We start from the raw sequence: 25,093 nt of genomic DNA, 5'->3' as shown, positions 1-25,093 counted from the left end.
GCAGGCAGGCAGGCAACGGCAGGATCACGCGCTGATGTAGGAGCGCGCGCGGAGCGATGAACCTGGACCGGAACTGTAACGTGGTGCAGAGTGCGGTGCAGAGTGCCGTAGGATCCCACAGCTGCGTGTTGTTCCGCGGCCACTGGCAGCCCACGCTTACCTACTGGAGCGCGTTCTTCAGCTTCGGCCTGTGCCTGGCCCTGCTCGGCCCCACCGTGCTCGACCTGCGCTGCCAGACGCACTCCACCCTTCAGCAGGTCACACTCGCCTTCTTCTCGCAGCAGTTCTGCCTGTTCGTGGGCAGCTTCGTGGGCGGAATCTTCAGCAAGTCGTGAGTAGAGGCAATACAAAACTACACACGCTCAGCGTGTAGGCTCTGAAGGTTCATCCTGGACACACACACACACACACACACACACTTTCTCTCTGTCTCTCACCTGAAACTGCTCGCCCACATCCATCAGTGTAATCTATTCATAGACTAAAGTATTCTGTTACCAGGAATAAATTCACATACAGTAGTTGCACATCACAGTAAACATTGTAATTCTTGGAAATCCATCATTTATACAATTCTTGAATGAAACCCTTTTACATTCTTCTACAAACTACACCAAAATGAGAGAAAAAAAAAAAAAAAGTAAATCAACACCACACACTCACACACCGCCTCCTAATATTAGTCATGATTAAAGGTGGCCATAATCACCAAGATGATAAATTATTTTATTGCTGATTGGAATTAGTACCTGTCGTTGATGGGTAAAGAGTTTGTAGAAAAAAAATAAGCCAATCAGCTTTAAATTAATCAGTGATAAGCCCATGTATGTCTGCCTGTCTTTCTGTACAGCAAAACTCGGTGCCTTACTTTATTAATATGAAGAAATAACATTTTGTAGGGTTGAGTTATTTTACAGCTTCTTTACACGAAGTTGTACTTCTATCATCGTCAGGCAAATACACTCCCTGTTCAGTAATCGGAAAGTGAATCACAGATAAGAAATTGAAAAACTAGATCGGATAAAGAGTAAGTTTTGCTTTAAAACGGCTCCACTAAAATTCACTTATACCACAGTGTATTTCAGCTTTTTTAATTAATATCTATTGGTGCAGGTGTTTGTTTACGTTGTGCACGTAGCTTATTAGAAGCTTATATTAAAGTAGATTATTAAATCTGGCACATGACTGTTAAACATAAATCAAACATGAATTGATTATATCACTTTTTTCTCAGCATTTTAATTTCACTTATGGTGCAGGTTAAACTTTAGGCAGATGTCTAAGTACTGCAAAAGTTTTATGAAATTCAGTCCAACAGTCAATTTAAGACACGCCGACAGTTTTTTTTTATTTTTATTTTGGCACAGGTTTAAATCAAGGCAGGTACCTAAGTACTGGCAAAGTGTCCTTAAATTCTGTCCAGCCAGTTTCGCGTGATGCTGTGACAAAATCTGGCTAAACATATGTACAGATAAAAAATTTAGAAAAATAATAATAAAAAATTGGGTATTCCAATATATGAAACGTAAAGATATTATTGAAAGAGCAAGTTCTGACCAATGTACAGACAAAACCTTTCTTTTATTCATATAGATCTCGGGCTAATTAATCTTTCTGTGCTTCCAAAGCTTTTAAACGAGAGGGTTTTTGTTTTCAACAGATTTTTTAATAGCATAAAGATGAAGCTCCGGTCCGACAAGCTGACCCTGACTTTGCAGATTTTTAACCTTTAAACCACACTATAATTATGTTAACAATAAAAAGAGGTATTTCAAGATTGCTAGCTGTTTGTCTCGGGCACGGTCCACCCTCATATTGACCAACAATCAAGCCTCGTAAAAATGAGAAATTTCCTTGGAATTTTTGCTTCTAGGCCTCAGTAAGGATGGGAAATTCTACAGTTTAATAAAATAATTTAATTATGTGAATAATAGGCAAATAAAATTTTTCCCCATGTGGGGGTGGGGGGTAATTTGGTTAAACTGAAATAATAAAAAGGGGGCTAACATTGGATACACTAATATAAATACTTCTTATTAAATTATAACGATAGGAAGAGTGCATATAAAATTGATTATATCTAAGTGAATAAAAATTGTGTAAAACTAAATGTTCATGAAACATGTATATAATAACTGCCATTTCATAAACATCTACAGGGTGAGTGGACTGAACTACGGTGAAGTAACTTGGCATTAAAATTTCAAATAAAATTCAGATTTCTAATAGAAATTTATTGAAACACATTGTAAATGTACTTTATTACATAGGAAAATGAGAGCAAATATTTAAATTGGGTGGCCACTTCCTGCATCGTTCACCGAGCCTGTGGTCATCAGCTGTTTATGACAATCTTTTATTGTCTCCGGACGTGGTGTTGCATTTCTCCCTTTCACTGTACGCCACCATCTCTGCACAAGAACAATGGAATTTCACACTTCGTAGTGACTGAAATCTGTTTTTTACTGAGTATTTTACAGTGTGTGAAACTGCGCCCACATGTAACGGTCTTACCTCGGGATACGAATTTAATCTGTTCATGTGTATAGCAAAACACATTTTTCCATAGGTTATAATGTAAATGCAGATAATCCTTATAATAATGAAATAAATGGAAATGACCCCTCACTTAACATTCCTTAACTTTGATTCCTCTTGGCACTGGCTGTTTTAAAAATCAAACTGTAAGTGGCTGCATTTTCTTCTTGCTATGGCCCATACTAACATTCTTGCGACCCATTGTGCGACGTCTTCTCTAAATCTTGCAAAAAAACAAACAAAAAAAGATGTAAGCTCGATTCGTGTGGCTTTGTACTGACACAAGCAAGTTTTGAACGGCTCCCGAATGTATGTGCAACTTAGCAGCCATTGGTTCGACCCGGTTGGTATGCTTAAAATACTTTGTATGCAGAGGCAAATTTCTTGCAATATATCAGTTCTCAAGATGAATATTCATAAGGCAGGTCATTCATAGGCCAAGGTGCCACCTTATGGCACTTTCACTATCATGTCAAAGGAAGCCAGGCAGATTGGTTCTCTTTTAAAAAAAAAAAAAAAAAAAAAAAAAAAAAAACTTTTTATAGACTAAACTGTGATTTGTCAGAACAATGCCAAGGGGAACAGGGTGGTAAGATGGCTTCCTTTGTTAAAAAAAATATATATATATATGCAGTAATTTGGAATTTTTTTTTGGGGGGGAGTACCACTACAGTAGCAACTAAATAGTAAAAGGCAGAGCTGCAAAACAGACAGGAAAATAGTGTGGACATCATGTCTGAATCCCTTCAGGGTGTCTCATTATTACTGCTAAACTTCAGCTGGTGTTCTGATGGCCATGACTTTAATACTGCTCATTGTGTCGTGCTCGCCTGGTATAGCTGCACATGTTATTTACTGTAGTCATTTTACTGTGATTGTTTAAACACAATAAATAAATAGTATGAAAAGAATTTGTCAAGACCGTATAACCGGGTTTATAAGTCTTATGTTTAATATATGTAGCCTCACTGTCTCATCTATACCGCTTTATCCTTTATACGGGGTCACGGGAGGCCTGGAGCCTATCCCAGGAGATTTAGATCATCTGGCTGTTAAAGCAGTGACATGAGATATACAAAACACACACACGTACAGAGTAATAAAAAGGACATACAAGTCATCCCAGTTGGCTTCTTCTAAGTATTTCTCCACACTGCTGATTATACCCATCATTAGTATAACAAGTGGAAGGTCGGTACACTGGATTAAATATAGCATTGCCTGGGGCTAAGGAACTTTCCAGAAGCATTTAAAACGGCCAGCAGTAAACGTCAGGGAAGCATGTCGATAACCATCTCGGCTTGTTTGTGTTCGGTTAGTGGCTGTCTGACCCCTAACTATCCTCCAACGCAGCTTAATTTTCAGGAAAGAACAAATGTGTTTGCAGTATCTTAAGGCGAGATTGAAGATAAGAGACTTTTTCAATTGGGTCTCAAGGTGATCTGAGTCTAAAGTTTTATAAAAACAGATTGTTGATTTATTAAAAGCAAATTTATAAGACTGCATCTTAATTTTAAACTAAAAAAATATCCATATTTTAAGGGCGGATTTTAAACTCTGTTTTTTCCAGCCATAACATTTTGATATGTTATCACTTTCAGGGCAAATAGAAATATCTCAAGTCAAGGTTAAATTAAAGTTGTTCCCAGGAGTTCTGTTACTTGGCTTGCCATATGAGTCTTTTTTTTAAATGATTACAGTATTTTTAAAACCTGTTTAAATAACCTTCTTTACATATCACTGGAAGTCCCACAACTATGTCATTGAAAAAGGCAATAACATCCCTGAAATCTTCGCGCTTTTTTCCAAAGAAAATAAATTGTTGGCCTCTTTTTTTTTTTTTTCCTTTGTCCTTCTTTCAAATCGTTTAATAAAAGGTCTTATACTGTCACATTTGTTGACAACTGAATTGTATTTATCATCTTTATTTTTAAAAGTATTAAAACATCTTTTTTTTAAAGACATGTTTTTTTATTTTACATTGTGTGTATAAAATACAGAAACCATAATAAAGAATGGGAAAAAAAAATAAACAAATAATCTTTGTACAGAAATTGACTGTAAGGTAACTTAGGGACTCTATGAGCAGCACTGAGCTTCTGTTGTTATTATTAGTAGTAGTAGTAGTAGTAGTGGTAATGGTTATTTAGAAATTAGAGATGCACTGATTTAAATTTTCTTGGTTGATCCGATTTTCTTCCCCCCTGTTAAAACTGATTTTGGTCAATAAGCAGACTTTATGTAACATCATATGGATTACCTTTAAGTTACCCTAGTTCACATACTTTCATAATGAACATGAGTATTATGGTAATATTGGGCTTTTGTTCATATTACCATCTTGAAGGGACTTAAGCAACATTCAAAAATGTGTACCCGAATGTAGACCACAGAACTGATTTGTGGTTGGTTTGTTTGTTTTTGTTAATGCACAAATTATGTTTTTCAGATCACATCTGTGTCTCTTTCGTATGGGGTCATGGATCTGATATATATCGGATGTGGTCATGTGACTTGAATGAGAATGTGCAGACATTAGTGTGTACGACTTTTTGCCTCTGTGCATGCATAGCATACTCCCTAATGTCATCAATCGCACCGGCAGTGCTGTAATGCACATTATAAAAATTTCCCAACAAGTTTTTATAGTAATGCCAGCAACAGCTGCTAAAACAGCTAAAGCGAGGTGTCTAGCTTTCTTCCTTCTTCTGAACCTCAACAAATACAGCCGACTAACTGCTCACCATTCTCCAGAGCAAAATCCCAAGCAGATGTTTGCTAAAATCCCATACATTGTTTGAAATGAATGGGTGGTCGCAGAAATATGACATGTTTACACCCAGATGATGCAAGCAAAGAGATGTTATGTGCATGTCTGTTTCAGAGGACCAACGCGTCCACATTAGTCAGATAAATCACTTATTACGAAAAAAAAACTCGGAACTGAACGATGCGGCTTGTAATGTGAATGTGGCCATATGGATTTATTTAAACTAGTCTTTTTCTGGAGTAGAAAGCTTGTACTACATAGATCTTTGGAAGAAGGAAATGGACAAATTTTGGAGCACAAGGTTTAAATTATTGTTTTGTTTTAGTTTTTTTTAACTTAGCATAGGGTCAGGATTACCTAAAGGGGCAACATTATACAGATGGCACACCTCACATTTATACCTGATATCATTGTTATCTTAAACAACACTTTGTCTACTTGGCAAGTCCCTGATCAAGGGAACTACTTGGTGTGTGGAACAACTGATTTTACACCTTACATAATGCAGTGGCTTTTTTTTTGGCTTTCCTTTTTTTTTTGGCTTTTGTTGATTAACTATTAATTAGAAAGCTTAAAATGTCTGTACGGCTTTTTACGGAGCGTAAAGCACAGCATATTAAGTATCTAAATGAGCTAAAGCTAACACTAGTAAGCGCCATTAAATCCAGGAGGAATCACATGTCATCACAATGTAATCATGTCATGGTAGTCACATGTTTGCAAAATGTCAGTAGGGAAAACCTTAATGTTCCTGATTGTGGTTAACCAGCTTTTGGGGCAATAGACGCTATTGTCAGAAGCATTAGCCTCAGAGTGTGCCTACATTCAACAAACAAACTTGACACACAGTAACTCTGAAATATAACACTTACAGATTGAAGATCTGAAGTTGAGTCACGAACAGTCAGACTAGATTGACTAGACTGTAGTGGATTTTCCTTTCGGAAATGCTTTTAAGTAGCACTGTTTTTAGAATACTTTAAAAGGGTTTAGAAACTTTATTTTTCTTAGCATATGGGCAGCTAATGTTATAAAAACCTCATGTAGTGTGCATTGGATCTACTGGTTTCATGTTGTTGGCACCCATAATAAAAGAAAGGCTCTTATGGCTCGATACCTAAAACTAAACCCTTGTTCTAGACTGAATGTTGATCTCTGCTCTGCAGATTTTGCTCCTCCTTGACGTCCCTTGCTGCATCCACATTCATCATCTCTGTGGTGTTTGCATTAATCCCACTATGCAGCAATCTGTCGATGCTAGTAACAGCAATGGCCGTTACTGGCCTGGCCATGGGCATTATCGATACCATCTCCAACCTGCAGCTGGTGAAGCTTTACCAAAAGGACTCCACTGTCTTCCTCCAGGTGAGAAGATGCACTATATTTTTACAAAAGTATGTGGACACATGACCATCACACCCATATGTCCTTTCTGAACATCTCTTTCCAGAGTTTGTCTCTCTTCGCTGTCTTCTGGAGAGGAGGATTTTGAATTGTGACTGGGGAATAGGAGTTGCAGACGGGGCTCTTTGTAGACCTTTTGGTTGCTTGCACACTAAGCTTATCTTCATGGACGTGGCTTTGTGCACAAACGGGGACAGGGTGGGGTCGCATGGGAGATGATGGGGATAGGAATATGATGGTCAAGTGTCCACATGCTTTTAGCCAAATGGGTTAGGGTTGAGGAATTGTGCTAGCTTCATAGAAGTTTCTACAGGCATCTAAAGACTTAATGCTTGAAAGAAATGCTCTTGTTATTATGGATAGGCAAAAATGTTTATTAAGCTCCTCAACTGATAATATTTCAGTAATGTTCCACGATAAGATGGGAATGGGCATTCTCACTTTAGTTCCATGGTCCCCAGATCTCCAGTTTCATAAATATAGAATTAGGTGGACTGGTAGGGCTAAATTTCCCCTAGGTGTGAACATGCTTGTGAATGCAATCGAATGGCATTGTAACTTACATCCAGAATTCATAGGATAGGTTTTGCTTTCAGGTCAAGTGCCACTCGACAAGACAAAGTACTAAAGATGCATGTTTTGTCTAAATACAGCCATCACCATCCCAAACCCATTTAGGTACAATGAATAGCCTATTTTGCATAGACAGGTAGCTCAAACTCCTGAACCTGTTAGCTGAATTTAACAGCAATCTAACAGGCAATTTGTTACATTTATACACTTGCAGCAAAAAGGTTTCATTTAGCAGTTTGTAGGGCATCTTGACATTCAATGTAAGCATGACCATAAAAAGACATATTTTAATAAAGGTATGTGCTCTTCATTTTATTTCATGTTATTTTACTCTCCAGGTGCTTCACTTTTTCATTGGTCTCGGAGCATTGTTAAGCCCCCTCATCGCTGACCCGTTTCTATCTGAAACTGACTGCATCTTAGGAAACACCACCATCAATTCAAGTTCAACCATGAGGCACCTGAGGAACACGCTATCCGGCAGACACCTACATAATGTGTCCCACATTTCTCTCGAAAATGACGGTGAAGTGGGCACCAAAGTGTCTTACGCCTTCTGGATCATGGCGTTCGTCAATGTAAGGCGTGTCGATTATGTTACTGCAATTTTGGCTAACTAGCGTTTGGGGCCTCAGAGTGTGCCTACATTCAACAAACAAACTTAGCACACAGTAAGTCTGAAATATAACACTTACAGATTGAGGATCTGAAGTTGAGTCACAGCCAGTCAGACTAGATCTACACACTTTAGAGCTTTAGTATTGTCCCTCATTGAGAAATCAGTCTTGCATTACTGTAACTGACTCAGTGGTTTAATTCAAAACACTATGTTGCTTTTGGGCAAATAAAATGACTCCTGGGCATAGCTGGGCCCTGAGAACTTTCCCAAATTTATTAAAGAAAAAAGGAGAGGATGTTATGTTTTTTTCCCATGTACTTGCACACTAGGGACCCATGAGACTGACCAAAAAGTACATTCCCCATTAAGTTACTTGCAAAGTTGTTGAATGTAACTTATTTTCTAGGGTGGATCGGAAACATCTTATGATTTAAGGCGGGGTTTGGAAAGGCCACTGGGATGACTGATATCACTGTGTGTGTTGTGAATGCCTTAACATTGAAATTGCAGCACATGGAAGGTGAAGTTTCTGAATCACTGACTGTGCATTAGTGAACTTAATAACTTAAGATAAGATACGATAAACCTTTATTAGTCCCACAAGTGGGAAATTTTGTTTTGCCACAGCAGCAAGTGGACAGTACAAAGTTAAAAATTAAGAAACAACAGAATAAAGTAAAAAAAAAAAAGAAAAAATAGAATACTAACAGTAGAAAATGTATACTATACAATCTGGCCATAAAATATGGACATCTGTGTACGGGCCAGGGGTAGCTCAGTGGTTAAGGCATTGGACTACGGTTCGAAAGATCCCACAACCACCTCAGGGGTAGCTCAGTGGTTAAGGCATTGGACTACGGTTCGAAAGATCCCACAACCACCAAGTTGCCCACCTTAACCCTCAACTGCTTAGATGTATAATGCGATAAAAATGTAAGTCACTCTGGATAAGAGCGTCTGCCAAATGCTTAAATGTAAAAAAGTATTTACATAAATATATATTTAGACTATAAGTAAACACCGTTAACTAAGTAATATGTTTGTACCCAATGAGTATATGTATACATACAGAGAGTGAGTGACAGGCATTTACAACAATATTTTAAATATTTTAAATTGCACTTTGCCCAGTTATGGTAGTTCCCCAAGACGGAAAGAAGAATTGCATGTTCCACCATAGTATTGCACATCACTATAAAGTTTAACATGTTCCGTCATTATATTGCACATAACTACCATGGTGTATTTGATGTGTGTGTTTGTTCATTTGTGCGTTTGCTTGTGCGTTTGTGGTCAGAGTCTAAGTTGTACACTCTGATAGCAGTTGGCAAGAAAGACTTACGGAATCTCTTCTTCCCACATCGTGGGTTCAGGAGTCTGCCACAGAAGGAGCTGCTCAGTGCTGTCAAAACCTCCTGCAAGGGGTGAGAGATGTTATCCAACAGGGATGACAGCTTAGCCACCATTCTCCTGTCACTCACCACCTCCACTGGGTCCAGAGGGCATCCTAGAACAGAGCTGTCCCTCCGGATCAGCCTGTCCAGTCTCTTTCTGGCCCCAGCAGAGATGCTGCTGCCACAGCAGACCACACCATAAAAGATGGCTGATGCCACCACAAAGTCATAAAAAGACTTTAGGAGTGGGCTCTGCACTCCAAAGGACCTGAGCCTCCGCAGCAGGTATAGCATTTGAATTGTGAGTCCAGTCCAGTTTATTATTCAGATGAACACCAAGGTACCTATAACTCTCCACAGACTTAATGACCATGCCTTGGATGTGGAGGATGTTTGTGCACTGCGAAAGTCTAGCACCAACTCTTTGGTTTTTCCAGTGTTGATCTGGAGGTAGTTCCTTTGGCACCAGTCCACAAAGTCCTTGTTAAGTTCCCTGTACTCCTTGTCATCCCTGTCAGTGATGAGGCCGACTATTGCAGAGTCATTGGAGAACTTCTGCAGGAAGCAGTTCGTGGAGTAGTGAGTGAAGTCTGCAGTGTAAATGGTGAAGAGGAACGGACATAGAACCGTTCCCTGTGGGGGCCCCCGTACTGCAGACCACCATGTCCGACACACAGCCCTGAGTTCTCACGTACTGTGGTCAAATAGTGAGGTAGTCCAGTATCCATGTTGTGAGGTGATGATTCACTCCTGTGTACTCCAGCTTGTCCCTCAGGATTGTGGAAAAGATGGTGTTGAAGGCACTGGAGAAATCAAAGAACATGATTCTCACAGAGCTCCCAGCAGTCTTCAGGTGAGAGAGGGAACGATGCAGTAGGTGAATGATGGCATCCTCTACTCCAGTGCCAGGCTGGTAAGCAAACTGAAGTGGGTCCAGTAATGAGCTAACTAGGGGCCGAAGCTGAGCCTGGACCAGCTAATCCAGGGTCTTCATCAAATGGGATGTCGGAGCTGTTTAGGTCCTTGGGTTGTGGGGTCTTTGGCACTGGTACCACACGAGGTTTTCCAAGGCTGTGGAACTCTCCCCAGCTTTAGGCTCATGTTGAAAATAAGCTCCATCACCCCACACAGTTGATTTTTTGCAGGACCTTACAACTCTGGAGCTGATTCCGTCTGGACCTGCATTCTTCCTGGCTTTGATCCTCTTAAGTTCCCTCCTGACCTAAATTGTTGAGAGAGACAGACTGGAGCCGTGTGTTGGATGTGTACTGGATGCTGTGGTTGGGGGTGGGGAAGTGAGCAGGATGTGTAGAGGAGGTGTAAAGTGATCTTATTTTTGGGTCAGAGGTGGAACAGCAGCAGTGAGGTTGGGGGTGTCTGCAGCCAATGTTAAAGAAGTGATTCAGTTCATTTGTTCACCTCACATCCCGCATGGGCAGAGCGTTTTGATCTTTGTGGCCTGAGATGGTTCTGAGGCCTCTCCAGACTTGCTAACATTGTTCCTCTGAAGCTGGTTTTCCATCTTCTTCCTATAGCTGTCTTTCCCATCCCTGATCAGTCCTTTCAGCTCTCTCTGCACCCTTTTCAGCTCCTCCTTGTCTCCAGATTTGAAGGCCACCCTCTTCTGCTTAAGGACCACTTTTATTTCTGGGGTAGTCCATGGTTTGTTGTTTGAGAAGCACCGTACAGTCCTTGTGGGTACAGTGTTATCCACACAGAAGTTAATGTAGTCCGTCATGCAGGTGACAAGGCCATTGATGTCCTCCCCGTGGTCGTCACAAAGCACCTTCCACACAGTAGACTCAAAACAGTCCTTTAGAGCCTCCTCGCTCTCCTCCGACCATCTCTGCAATGTGCGAGGGACTGGTGGCTACCTGCGCTCTAGGGGTTCGTACACAGGATCAAGGTGCACCAGGTTGTGATCAGATCTACTTCCTTTGTATTGGCAAACAGTAAGTCCAATGTTTTATTGTTTCTGGTGGTGCATGTCACATACTGGGTGAAGGTGGGCAGTGTAGAGTCCAGTGATACATGATTGAAGTCCCCAGATATTTAAAAAAAAGGGCTCCTGGCGATTGAGTTTGCAGTCTGCTGGCTACAGAGTGGAGAGAGTCACGGGCTGCCTCTGCTACGCTGTTTTCGCGAGTACATGCGAGAATTCTCGTGGAAGATAGTAAGGACGCATGCTAATGGCTAACAGCTCAGTGTCTCTGCTGCATTGTTGTTCTTTACAGTGATGTGCCCAGGGTTACACCATCTGTCGTTTACAAACACTGCCAGCCCCCCCCTCCTTTCCTCTTACCGCTCTCCCTCATCCTGTCCGCTCGCAGCAGCTGGAAACCGGGCTGCGCCACGTTCGTGTCCGGTGTTAGCATTGTTAGCCAGGACTCCGTTAGCATCATGATGCTACACTGCCGGTACCTCTGAGATCGGGTTAGCGCTGTTAGCTTATTCATCTTATTTACAAAAGATCTTACATTTCCCATGATTACAGAAGGCATAGATGGTCTGTAACGTCTTCTTCTCGGGTGATGACGCTCCCTCCCGGCTCAACATCCCCGTCTCTTCCTTCTCACCTCGCTGGGGATATCGGGTATATTCGCCAGCAGCACCGCTGCTGGGCGCAGGGCTAACGGCTGATCTCGAGTATAAACGAAGGAACCATGTGCCGGGTCTCCAAATACGGGTGAAAAAAGTAGTAAAGACTAGAGAAACATGGCCAGGACTGGCACAAAACCGTAGTGCATGCTGTCAGAATAAACCTATCTGCTCCCGGGGTGCAGTATCCTTGACTGACCCTGTGGTCTGACCACAGCTTCCTGACTAGGTTAAGCAAAATAAAAAAAAATTATAATAATTTCACCATGCTGTAAGGTACATGAGAAATAGAATCTTACTCTTATAACAGTGGTGAAAATAAAATGCAGTGTAAGATCCAATCAGTAAAGGTTTTGCATTTCATTTTTGCACGTTGTCCTCATGTTGCCAGTGAACAGCAGTACTGCCTGTTTATTGTCTCACAAACCCTTTGATATTTTTTATTTTTTCATATCTGCCAGGCATTCGTCTCTGTACTATGTGATAAATATTTTATTTGGATGATGATAATATAGTTGTGATATCACTAAAACAGTCCTTGCTTCCCCTCTTCCTGTTGAATACACACTGGATGTGATTACCTCCACACACAAAGCAATTCGAGCCTGAGTAGGGAAGATATCAAATTTTAAATTTCCTTCCTTATTCCCACAACTAAGAAACCTTTTCATACAATATAAGGTGAGGCTAGAAATCCTTCAAGTCTAGCACCCCACCTTGTCTATACAAACTAACACCCTCATGTTAATCCTACAAAAGCTTCTGGGATTGAACAGTATAAAAGTGAAACTTGACACAAACCCAAGAATAAAATTCGCCACCCATGGGCTAGAACAGCCGTGTCAAATTCAGTTTCTACCTGGGCCAAGAAGCATTTTTTCCAGGCCATTTATTGTCTATTCTGGTGAGTCAGAGCTCAAGTTATAGGTGATAAGGTACAGTAGAGGAAAACAATTCTAGCAAGCGGTTTAAACATGCATGTTATTAAAATTAAGTGATGTCATTGGTTAAACCGAGCATTTATAAAATGCACGTTTTCCAAGTATAAAAAAATATATAACCTTAATGAAGACCTTGTGCACTGAGTTTATTCATTTCAGCATTTTGAAATTAATCACTCTTTCGTCCTGAAGATTGTAACAATTTTTTAAAATACGTTTCTGATATGTAAGCAGCAAATAAGCATTGGTTTTCACCAGCCTTACAGCTATGTGAGTGTGTGAGAGCTCTAAAGTTAACGTCTCGGTTACAGGTCTACTGAAAATTTTAGACAGGAGAATATTTGGACAACAAATCAGAAAACTCCTCAGGCCAAAATGCATTGATTTGTATTGATTTGTTTGTGTAACTCATTTACATGGACAATGAAATGGCATGCTTGGAGAAGGATTGAAACAGTGGGAGTTTAAGGTATAAAATGTGCATTTAAGGAGAATTTGAGACCTGCATTAACCCCATGGTGAAAATATGGGACCTTTAGAGCAAGGAAGTTTTGCCCATTGTTTTAAATTATAACAATCCAGATGTATCCTTCTGATAATTTCATATACATTTCCATAATTTTTTCGTTTGATTCTGTAAAGCTGCTTTCCAACAATGGCCATTGTTAAAAGCGCTATACACTCACTCACTTATCTTCTTTATAGCTTTATTCTGTGTTCAGGGTTGCGGGGACCTGGAGCCTATCCCAGGAGGCTTAGGCCACGATGCGGGGTACACCCTGGACAGGGTGCCCATCCATCTCAGGGCACACACACATACTCACACACTTGTTTACAGACTATGGGCAATTTGGGAACACCTATTAGCCTAACCTGCATATTTTTGGACTGTGGGATGAAACCGGAGTACCCGGAGGAAACCCACCAAGCACAGGCAGAACATGCAAACTCCCATGCACACTGAGACGGGAATCGAGTCTTTCCGGGAATCGAGCCCGGACCCTGGAGGTGCAAGGCGACACTACACCATCGTGCCGCCAAGCACTACATAAATAAAATTTAATTGAATGTCCAAGCAGACATTAATTCATTGGAATTCTGAATATTTATTTCATGTAAATAGAATATTTCAGTCTCTATTTTCAGTAAATTAACAAAGCACTTCTTCAAAACATCTGTATTGTGGAGTACTGTGTTTAGAATGATGAGGGGCAAGAACGGATTAGAATCTGTTTTAAATAGTGCGTGAACCTTGAAAGCTTCTGAAAACTTCCCATTGAGAATGTATTAACAGTTTCATTACAAACTTAAATTTTTTATTCTAACCCTGCTATATATTTGTGTTTTTATCATACAATGCCATGCAAAAGTATTCATACCCCTTGACCTTTTCTTCATTTTGTCATGTTATACCCGCAACCATAAATGCATTTTATTGAGACTTTGTGATAGACCAACACAAAGTGGTACATAGTTGTAAAGTGGAAGGAAAATGATGAACGGTTTTCAAGATTTTTAACAAAGTAAAAATCAGAAAAGAAGGGCTAAAATCCAGTGGAACCAATTACCTCCAGAAGTCACTTAATTAGTAAAAAGAGTGCACTTGTGTGTAATTTAATCTTCGTATGAATACAGCTGATAACCTTAAATGTTTGCTGTTTGCGACTATGTGGGGGACACAGCAAATGTGGAAGAAGGTGCCCTGGTCACATGAGGCCAAAATACTATGTGTGGCAAAAACTAAACTAACACCGCGTCATGTTGTGTGGATGCTTTTTTTTTTTTTTTTTTAGCAGGGACAGGGACGCTGGTCAGAGTTGATGGGAAGAAGGCAATCTCAGAAGCATCTCCGATCGAAGCATATTCATATGTTAGAATGGCCCAGTCAAATTCCAGACGTTCTCCATCCAAACTGACTGAGCTTGAGCTATTTTCGTAAAGTAGAATGTTCAAAGGGAGGGGGGAGGCTAAATAAAATGCACGTTTTACTTTTCAGATATTTATTTGTTATACATTTTCCTTCCACTTTGCAATTATATGCCACTTTGTGTTTGTCTAATACATAAAATCCCAGTAATATACATTTGTTTGTGGTTGTAATGAGACAAAATGTGGAAAAGTTCCAAAGGGGTATGAATACTTTTGCAAGTCACTGTTTTACCTTTCTTTCCTTTTAGGAGAGTTCAGTAATTAGAAATAAATAATATCTTTTGGAAAATGAGAAATCATGCAGTGCATTGAGACTGGAGTAAAAACCAAGTGTATAATTGCGCGCCCTTCTTTCCATCCAGCTCCCTGTGCCTATTGCTGTTTTGATCCTAATGTATCGGCAGCAAATGCTCCCATGCTGCCCTGAGCCCAGTCCTCGTCTCCTGGGTCAGGAGTCACGCTTGGGTGCAGTGAAGATGCAGGGCAGCGTAGACAAGGCAGACGTAAGCAGCACAGAGCTGAATGAACCTACAGGCAAGACCCAAACTAACTACACCTTCTTCTTTGTTCTGATTGAGTGCAACACAAAAAACAAAGGAAATGTGTTATGTCTGAAGTAAAATGGAAAGAAAGCACATAAATTATCGAACGAACCACTTGATATTAACTTTTCTCCACAGGCCACATGGACATGCTAAACTGCTGTCGCCTCAGCAGGTTGAGAGGACAGCCTGCATCCTTCTTTGGGCTCCATGTCTTCGGCGGGATGGTGCTTTTCTTCTCAGATGGCATAGTGGTACGGAATACTGCTTCCAATCTACACTACTTTCTACTTTATTGTTTAATAGAGTGTGTAAGAAATATTAGTAGAAGCGCACTAGTGATTGATCTCATATTTTTTGCACTTCAGGGGTCGTACACAGGTTTTGTTTATACCTATGCCGTGGCTCCACCTATGAGTCTAACGCACAAGATGGCGGGCTACCTGACCAGTGTGTTCTGGGCAGCTATCACAGTGGGACGTCTAGTCTCTATACCGCTGTCTTACCGGGTCAAACCTGTTCGCCTACTCACATTTAACCAGGTATGTGTAAAAACCTACCAAACCTTAATTGCTTCAACCTTAAGCTGTGATGGTTATAGTGAGTGCTCATCTAGAAGGTCAAGGTACTATGTGTGTGGTGGTGTACTTCCAGTGTACATCTGTTTATTCCAAACAATGTATCAAAAACAGCTGTACTGTAGCGCTGGGATAATGGTAACCATTAGGGCTGCAACTAACGATTATTTTGATAATCGATTAGTTGGGCGATTATGTTTTCGATTAATCGATTAATCGGATAAACCTAACCACTTCATATTTCGCGTATAACTATATATATATATATATATATATATATATATATATATATATATATATATATATATATATATAAATCAGGGTATTATTTATGTATAAAAATAAACTTTTAAAAATGCAAAAGCCACATATAGAGTTTAATAATCTTTAATTTTGACATTTTAAACCTTAAATGAAATGTAGTGTGTGTATATATATAGAGAGAGAGAGAGAGAGAGAGAGTTTAAAAAATACACTGATATATTCAGTTGATAAGATATAAACAGCTAAAATTATGTAATTTTGTATAATAAAATGATGGATGCATAAGTAAAACCACAGTAAATTACAAGTTAACTTTGTAGTGGACTATAAAAAAAAAAATGTAGAAATGCAAAAAAGCTAATAGTCACAAATATACTGTTATTTGCATTCGCTGAAAACCACAATAATCACTAAATGTAATATTCTACTGTTATTCGCACCGTTTAAATTAAGCTAATCTAAAATAGCGCCATTTAACTAATCACTATTGCTCATGAGGTGATTGTGCGATGTGATGCTCGCGAGTAGCTCGTGAACAGATCTAGCGCGACTGTCCCGAAGTCAGCAAACAGTTTAAACAAAAGCACTTCAACTTTTACATGATGAAGGGATATAGTTTTTACTGACCCCGCTGACGTTTGGCCATCCGTAACACCAACATGTTTTTTTTTTTTAAGTATTCGTGCATGACATGCCATGAAAGCTCGGTCTTGCATAGCGTGCAGGTTACCGTCTTCTTAGAGGCGTTTAATGTAAATCACTCCCATACCTTGGAGGACTCGGGGCGCGCGCTTTTTCCTGCAGACGCTTCTGTAACCTCCATTGCGCGAGCGGCTGTGTGTATTTGTGCATCTTGTGGTCGCGCGCCTCAGTGACGTGAGCAGCCCAACTAATCGATAACGGCATTCGTTGACAACGAATTTCATTATCGATTTTATCGATTAGTTGTTGCAGCCCTAGTAACCATGAAGTTTTTTGAACTAGTGTAGGCTTAATACATGCTATGCTAATAGTTACAATGGACAAGTCAAACTGTGATCTTTTTTTTTTTTTGGAAATAAAGGTGTAAACCTGTTTGATGGAAGACTTTAGGCTGTAAAACATTTGCATAGGGCAACCATTTCAATGCATCTGTTTTTAGGGACTGTGCACACAAATGCAAAGTTATTCTCTGAGATAGACCCAAATAATGTAAGATTTCTTTAAAAGATGTCCCTAAAAGACCTGCTGCAACGGAATCCAATCAGGATATAAGATGCAGTGGAAGGCCCAAATGCACATCTTTCCAAGAAGACAAGTACTTATATGTGCAAGTCTATGGGAAGCACACCTTACTGCTACTGAATCCTAAAAAAAAAAGATAGGACTATAGGAGGCTCCAGTTGGCCTCATGGGCAGAGTTGCCAAGAAAAAAAAATAAACTTCTAAGGTTGGCAAATCAGAAGAAAAATTTTGCAGCTGGCCATTATGCAGAAACAATGGACTTTCGATGTTGGACCCAAGTTTTGTTCACTGATTTAATGTGTGATCTCATGAAAAGATGATAAAAGCCTACTTAACACCACTAGTAAAGGTGGCCCGAGATGCGCTCACAAAGGGAAAGTGGATAATCTGCATCATGTCCAAGACATCCTCTATCAGCATGGATACCACTCTATACTGAAGAGGCACGCTACTCTTTCTGGACAATGACTGACTGGGGATAACTTTATTGTAGAGCAAGACAATGACAAGGATCAAATCATTCTTCCCAATTGTATAAGAATTTTCTGGAGAGAAAATCACCGGATCTGAACCTGAGGTCTGGTGTGGGAGAAGCCGGAACGAAGATTTTAGGTACACTGGCCAACCAGCATAGGAGAACTTTGTGAAGTGCTGCAGAAGGCGTGGAAGAAAACCACAACGGGATATCTGCAAAAACCGATCAGGGGTAGCTCAATAGTTAAGCCATTGAAGAATGATTTGATCCTCGTCATTGTCTATGGTACGAAAGGTTCCAGGTTCAAAGCCCACGACCACCAAGTTGTCCCTGTTGGGCCCTTGAGCATGGCGTTTAAATCCTTAACTGCTCAGATTTTAAATGAGATGAAAAAAATCAAAGTCGCTCTGGATAAGGGCATCTGGCAAATGCCTAAATGTAAATGCTCCGAAGTTATTATGAAAGTTTAATGTGCAAATTTGATTTGACCATTATTCTTTCTCAAATATGCTTTAAATTGAATTGGTGATAATTTTTTTGTGTTTTGTGATTTATTTACATCAATTTGATTGAATAAAAAAAAGTGTTTGTAGAAGAAAAAGAAATGCTGGCTGCCCTGGAAAAAATGGTAATAGTGTTTAAGGAGCACAATAAGAAGGTACTTGACATGGTTGACATGGCCTGGAGAAAGCTGTTACTGAACCCATGCCACAAAACGGCCCTTTTCCCCTTCTCACTCATACTGTTTTCTTTAAAAAGTGGTACACATCTTGCAAATTCTTCCAAGGTATGTAAACTTTTTAGCACAACTGTATATATACACATATTTGTGTGTGTATAACGTTATCATTGATGTACAAATATGTATGTATACACATGTGTATGATAAAATTTCAGTTTGGAATTTCCTTAAAAATCCATTTACATATTTTTTTCTTTTAGTTCAATTTTATTTATATCGCGCTTTTAACAATGGTCATTGTCTCAAAGCAGCTTCACAAAAATGAAAGAAATTCATAAAAAAAAAAAAAAATATATATATATATATATATATATATATATTATATATATATATATATGTGTGTGTGTGTGTGTATTTTTTTCATAATACATACACGTTTGTGCATATATTATATATCATCAATTTTTTTTCTTTTTTATGTGAATGTTTTCCCGAAGTCGGTTTTACCACGTGGGCTGATGGTTTACCAGATTTTTTACCCCTTCAGCGTCTTTAACTTCTCCTTTACATAAAGATATATAAAACTCTGTAGTAGCATTCACTTGTAAAGTTTGTTTTTTTAAGGTTGACTTGTACCATAAAACAAATCAATCCAGCCATAAAACAAAGCACACATCTACATCCTTGTTCCTGCTGCATCGGTCACTTGGTACACTGGAGATGTCAGCCCACAGGTTTTATTTTGTTCTTTGTGCAAGGTGTATTATGTTCTATCCACAAGAGTATTTAAGGTCACCTGGACTGACTGAGGTAACAAACAATCAGTCAGGTGATCTTGGCTCCAGCACTAACTGTGTAGTAGTTGGTGCATTTGTCACGGTATATTTGTTTAACACAAGACAGGAATGTTTACTCAGATTTTATTGCCTGATTTTTGATGTTGGGTGAAGTTGGTATACCTTGGCTAAAAAAAAAAATTAAGGCTTAACTAATCAGCTGAGGCAGCTATCATATCCCCAACAAACCATCTACATCACTGTTAGCAACTATATAAATGTAAGTAAGTAAATGTAAAGAAGTGGTTTATCTTGACAGTAGATTCCATGTACTAAAGCAGAGTTCAGGCTAATTATAGGATTTAAAATCGATCAATTCAAGATAAAAACCTTTGTCCTTGTGAGTAAATTTACGTTTAGTAGGATAGGAACGTTTTCATCAGATTTTGTGGGATTTTCCTGAATAGGCGATTTTCTTGTGTAGAAGTTTTTACAGTTCTTATTTTGCCAGATCTTATTATCTTTCTTAATTTATTTCAACCTTGTACACACTCCAGAAATGTGATGACCGCTAACTAGAAATTTACTACTTATCACCATCACAATTTTTGTAACCGCAGATCTGTTTTTAGAGAACCTATTTTTAGAGACAGAGAACACACAAATGATCACAGGATTTTATCGGGCTCTTGCACAAAGTGAGAAGTAATGATCTTAAGACTAATATAATCACAAAAGGACACATCTTTTCTTCATTTTTTTTGTTGTTGTTTTTGTTCCTGTTCTTGCAGGTTGGAGTGATTTTGACTCAGTTGCTTCTGCTCATCCTGTACACAAACAGCGCCTTCCTTTTCGTTGGTACCTGCTTTCTTGGTCTGTTTATCAGCAGCGTCTACCCGTGTCTGCTGGCTCTGACGGAAGACCTCCTTGACTACAAAGGTATTTACAGCAATCTGTCACTAAGGATCTTGCTTTTGGTTCCCAGTGTGACACACAGATGATATCAGCAGTGTTTACCCAAGGCTTTCTGCTAAGATCAAGGATACGCCTGTAGGATGTGCCATCCTTTGGCTCCAAAACAAGTCATTCCTGTCCTCATCCCTGCGTTTATCACCAACGTCTTGGTTTGACTGCCCATCGATCTCTCTTGTAAGACTGACAGCTTTTTTTTTTTCTTTTTTTTTTTCTCCAAATTCATTCGGTGGACCCTGGTATTGGGACGCCACCTCAGAGTTGGACGCTCGATCCATATTCAAGTAAATGATAATTGATCTCTTCGGAGCCTCTTTTGGAAGGGCTGAGGAATTAGCACAGGCTCTGCACAGCTCAAGTTTGAAAGACATTAATAACCTTCTGAATGCAAGTCTGGGCGAGTGAATAATCTCATGATCCAGAGGAGAGAAATTAAAGCGGCATTAGTTCGTTCTCAGCGGCTTTAACACGTTCCCCCTCCTGTCCAATTAAAATAACCCCTCTTCTATTAAATTTGATGCCATCATGAATTGCTCTCTTAGAAGTTTTTCATAAGATACCCAGAAAATACTAAAATATGTCTGTGCTGTATGAATTGCTGCAGGGAGACCAAGTTTTGCATGATCCTATTCATAATTTTTTTTTTTTTTATTCATATTTTATTGAATTCATGAAGGGGGTTTGGTTGTGAAATTTAAGCATATTTTTTTTCTGGTGCTGTTTCTTTCTCGAATCCTCTGTAGAACATTGATGCACATTATTTTATATTTTTGTCATAAAGGTTGTGCCACTACAGTCCTTGTGACCTCTGCTGGGATGGGAGAGATGCTTCTTCAGTCACTGGTCGGATCGGTAATAAAACCCTGTTGTATTTCATATGTTATATAAATAACCTTGAACAGGTTTTGACCTTTTGCGCTTTTTCTTTTCCAGATGATAGATACACATGGCAGTTACAGCTTCTTGTTGTGTGGTATGATCTTTGGCTGCATGGGCTTCACACTCTTCCTGGCTCTGCTTTTAGTTCAACACAGACACAAAAAGCACTTAGCAGGTATGACTGCTTTTCAGTTACCTGTATTACTGAAAATGCATTTGTTTCGGAGGAATTCTTTGGCAAACAGAGAAGTATCAGTTAGAGATGTGCAATAAAACCAAAAATGCATTTTAATTCATCATTCGTTGGTCGTTTTGATCCATTGAACTGAGGGGGAGCTGGGTTTGCGGCACGCCAAACCAAATCACACGGGTATGGGATGGACTACATTGCTGAATGTACAAGGGGGTTTTAACAGCTCTCCTTTTCATCTCTTGAGTGCCTGGTTCTACCAGTGTAGATCCACCAGTATTGTGTTCCAGAGAAAAACCTGTTGGTTAACAGGTTGTTATGCTGGTGATTGTAATTTCAAAAACCTTGAACTAGTTTGTTGTCAATGTATTGTATTGTCTGTGTTGTTGGACAGCTGCGAGTGCCACTCCTGTAGCAGAAAGCTCTGGGACAAACGAAGATGAACACTGAGTAACCAGTCATGCTTTAGTCGAAGTAGGATCAAACAGACCAAGACGGTCACAGTCCGAGTCTGAGACTGCATCATACGAGAGAAGAGGACCAGACCGAGACTGAATCAGTGGATTGAGATGATCCTCACACGCTAAGATTTGATTTTTCAAAGAACTTTACACCAAGCCCAAAGATGATTTGTTGTTGATTCATCTGTATTAAGCAAGTAGAGGTGTTCCAAGTCTGAGGAAATCGGGGTTTTTGTTGCTGAGTCTGTTGTCGTTGCCAAAAAAAAAAAAGTGAGAAAGGCCTAGGACTTTCCTCCTGTTTGGACATGTTTGGTATGAGTTGGGCTAAAGCATGTTGTGAATCACCTTAAACGCTAAATTTATACATCACTGGCTGCCCGTTATGTTTGTGACTAATCATTATACAGTGTAAATCTAACAAATAAAACACATTTAATCCAACTTTCACATTGGGGTTAATGCATTTATTTGGGGGGAAAATATTTTGTGGATTAAGGTTAGAACAAGATGGTGGTCTTAATTGCTGTTTGTAAAAAGGGTAAATTGAGTACAATGGCCAACAAGATGCTGGAAATTCCAGCAGTGATTAAACATGGATCAAATGTATGGCATAAGCTTCTGGGAGTTTTTGTGTTGCTTGATATATTGTGTAATGCCTGTGGACTGTTTGCGTGTGGTGTTTGAACGGACATTTCAAATGAACATACATTTCTGAAGTTTTGATAAATAATTTTCAAATGATCTTAGCAAATATTTAAACAATGGGATACTAGATTTTCATGACCTAAAATTAAAAAGTACTTTTTCACTTTACTTGCAAAGAAGCAATAATGAGGCAAAGTTTTTAAACTAAATACAAAAAAAATATGCAATATTGTTTACACATTATTTTTTTTTAAATTTAAACGCACATCCTACAAGTCCACTAGTTTCTTAACATAATACTGGGTATCTGCAGGCATGTTTGGTGAAGTCCATGAACTTTGACCATGAATATGCGCAAAGTTAAGAGCCCTTTGCACAGTCAGTGTCTCCTTAATATCCACTGCTAACATAACAACAAACCAGAGAATTTATTAATTTCAATTTCTTTATTTCACCTTTTATTCAACTTTCACAATAGCAATGAAGCCATATTGACAGCTGTAAACATTTGCGCTGGTTGTGACAGACTGAAAAGACAGTAGGACAAAACATTCAAAAATAGCATTTGCACCTAGATATATTTATATATTTCTTCCTTTACAGGCTGAACATTTACATGATATGTTAAGGACTGGTCATGTGTCAAGGCAGTGTTTAGGAAATTTTTATTCCACTAAATTTAACCTTAGTTATTTTAAAAGGCATGAGCAGGTAACTTGAGTTGGCTTTTTTTCCCCAATCCAAATTTTCTGAAAATTTTATTCTTAAGAAAATAGATTTGTTTATCAATTGACTAGCTTGAATAGTGCATAAGATGAATATAATTCTGGAAAAAAAGTAGTAAATATAAAGGTCTCTTTAGCTGTGCAGTAAAAGACAGAGGTGCATAGATTTGTCTTTTTGTAGGAGGGAAAATGGAGGTACTTCCCCAGCTCCCCATACAGATTTGATTTCAACATGGGATATTTAAATGTAAGTGCCACAATAAAAATTAACACTGAAAAGTAAGATATAAGTTTGGGAATGCTACACAAACAAAAGAACGATTTAAAAAAAGAATGTCACAAACTAATCTACAGATAATATTTACATAACACAGACAAAACTATACATAAAATGTCAGCTTAAAATGTTTGAGGGCAAAATATGAGTATTTTTCATTTTATTAGCTGTATAATAAACATGAATATTGAGAAGAAATAAAAAAACAGTAATCTCCCATTTTACATCACACACTAAACACATCTGTGTGTGTATAAAATACACACCATAACGGGGTGAATACTTTCAGGAATGCTCAAGTCTAATAATTAGATATGTATTTAATCATTTAAAGCACACTAAGTAAATTGAAGGCTGTGGCTATTAAAGAAAACTGTTACTTGGAGGGGAGGGGGAGGGGGAGGGGGGAAAACACTGAGAAAAGCCACAAAAACTTCTCAAAGTAAACAGCACAAAAGCATTATTTTGAAGTCTAATTTTCAGGTCCTTAGACTTTCTAAAACATACATACTCTCAAATTACACTTTCAACCTTGTTAGCTTTAGTTAATATACGTTACAGCTAGGTTTTTGTTCCGAGTTTGTAAAGTCTGTAGTTCCAGAAAGCACCAACAGCCAAAAATCTGACCACAGAGAAACCAAAACAAAAAAGGGAGGGGAAAAAATTCTCTTGTATGGCAGTGAAAAATCAAATGCATTAATACACCTTAATTTCTACTTTCATGTTTTCTTTTAATAAAATTTATATAAAGCCCTTTTAAAAAGTTTAGGGATTAGAATAAAGAAATTGTAGCTACAATTTGTGTTTCTTTTAGAAACAACTTTGTTTTTCTTTAATATATAAATTCAAATAATTACCAATATATCCTTATCTTTTTATTGCAATGTATATTGTAGTTAAAATCAATTTTAAAATGGTTAAGTTACTGTTGAGTATTTATTTATTTATTTATTTCAAGTTATTCTGCCTCTTTATCGTTCATCATTACTGTTTAAATCGTACTGGCTTGGCTGTGTATTTATAATGCCCACATTCTCTACCTACGCAGTGTTTCAAGCTTTATACATACTGCATAAATGCTTTGTATTTGACATACCTGAGACTCAGTCTGAGATGCTGAATAATTTCAATTTTCTCTGTCACAATTTTGACACTAAGCTGAGCTGAGTTGCTCAAGCGCTTAAGTTGCAGATGTGTACTGAGTGAATAACGATAGCAGGCCGTGCATGGCCGTGAATCCAGTTCTGAGTTTGAGTCATGGCTTTACAAGATCCTAATTCGACACAATGACAGAGGTAGGATTTTGCGTTGTGCAACTGTTTAGATATACATTTCCTAGATTTGATCACAGCTGCAGAAATCTGCTGGCTTCACTATTAAAAGGAAATTTTATTTAAGACAATGGCCATGTCGCAAGTAGTCTCAACTGCATTGGATGGGAATGAATGGAATGAGAAATGTGGTACTACAGCAGGAATTTAAATAGTAAAAATCTTAAGTGAATTTGGAAGTAAAGCGTTGTACAGTAGTTGATTGAAATCTAACATTGAACTACATGACTTGAATTTGTGTTCAAGGCTTCAAATACAAGAGAATGATAATCAAGTGCAGAAAATATTTTAGTTGAACAATCCATT

At 38.7% G+C, this 25,093-nt stretch overlaps 1 protein-coding gene across 2 annotated transcripts; it reads left to right on the top strand.

Annotated features, from left to right (window-relative positions):
* Window positions 1-22,256, top strand: mfsd4aa (major facilitator superfamily domain containing 4Aa). Of its 2 annotated transcripts, XM_053484245.1 has the most exons (10): window positions 1-331; window positions 6,475-6,673; window positions 7,624-7,863; window positions 15,129-15,300; window positions 15,447-15,562; window positions 15,677-15,850; window positions 20,099-20,246; window positions 21,061-21,131; window positions 21,213-21,333; window positions 21,743-22,256. In XM_053484245.1, exons 1-10 carry the CDS (start codon window positions 57-59, stop codon window positions 21,796-21,798), a joined length of 1,572 nt encoding a protein of 523 aa, XP_053340220.1. In that variant the 5' UTR covers window positions 1-56; the 3' UTR covers window positions 21,799-22,256. The 2 variants fall into 2 exon arrangements, with proteins under 2 accessions (XP_053340220.1, XP_053340221.1); XM_053484246.1 differs by lacking the exon at window positions 7,624-7,863.
* The last annotated feature ends 2,837 nt before the right edge of the window (window positions 22,257-25,093 follow it).

This window comes from Clarias gariepinus, chromosome 23 (assembly GCF_024256425.1).
Source record: "Clarias gariepinus isolate MV-2021 ecotype Netherlands chromosome 23, CGAR_prim_01v2, whole genome shotgun sequence".
Classification (NCBI taxonomy): Eukaryota; Metazoa; Chordata; class Actinopteri; order Siluriformes; family Clariidae; genus Clarias; species Clarias gariepinus.
Note: the sequence above shows the minus strand (reverse complement) of the source record. Positions and strands in the feature narration are given on the sequence as shown.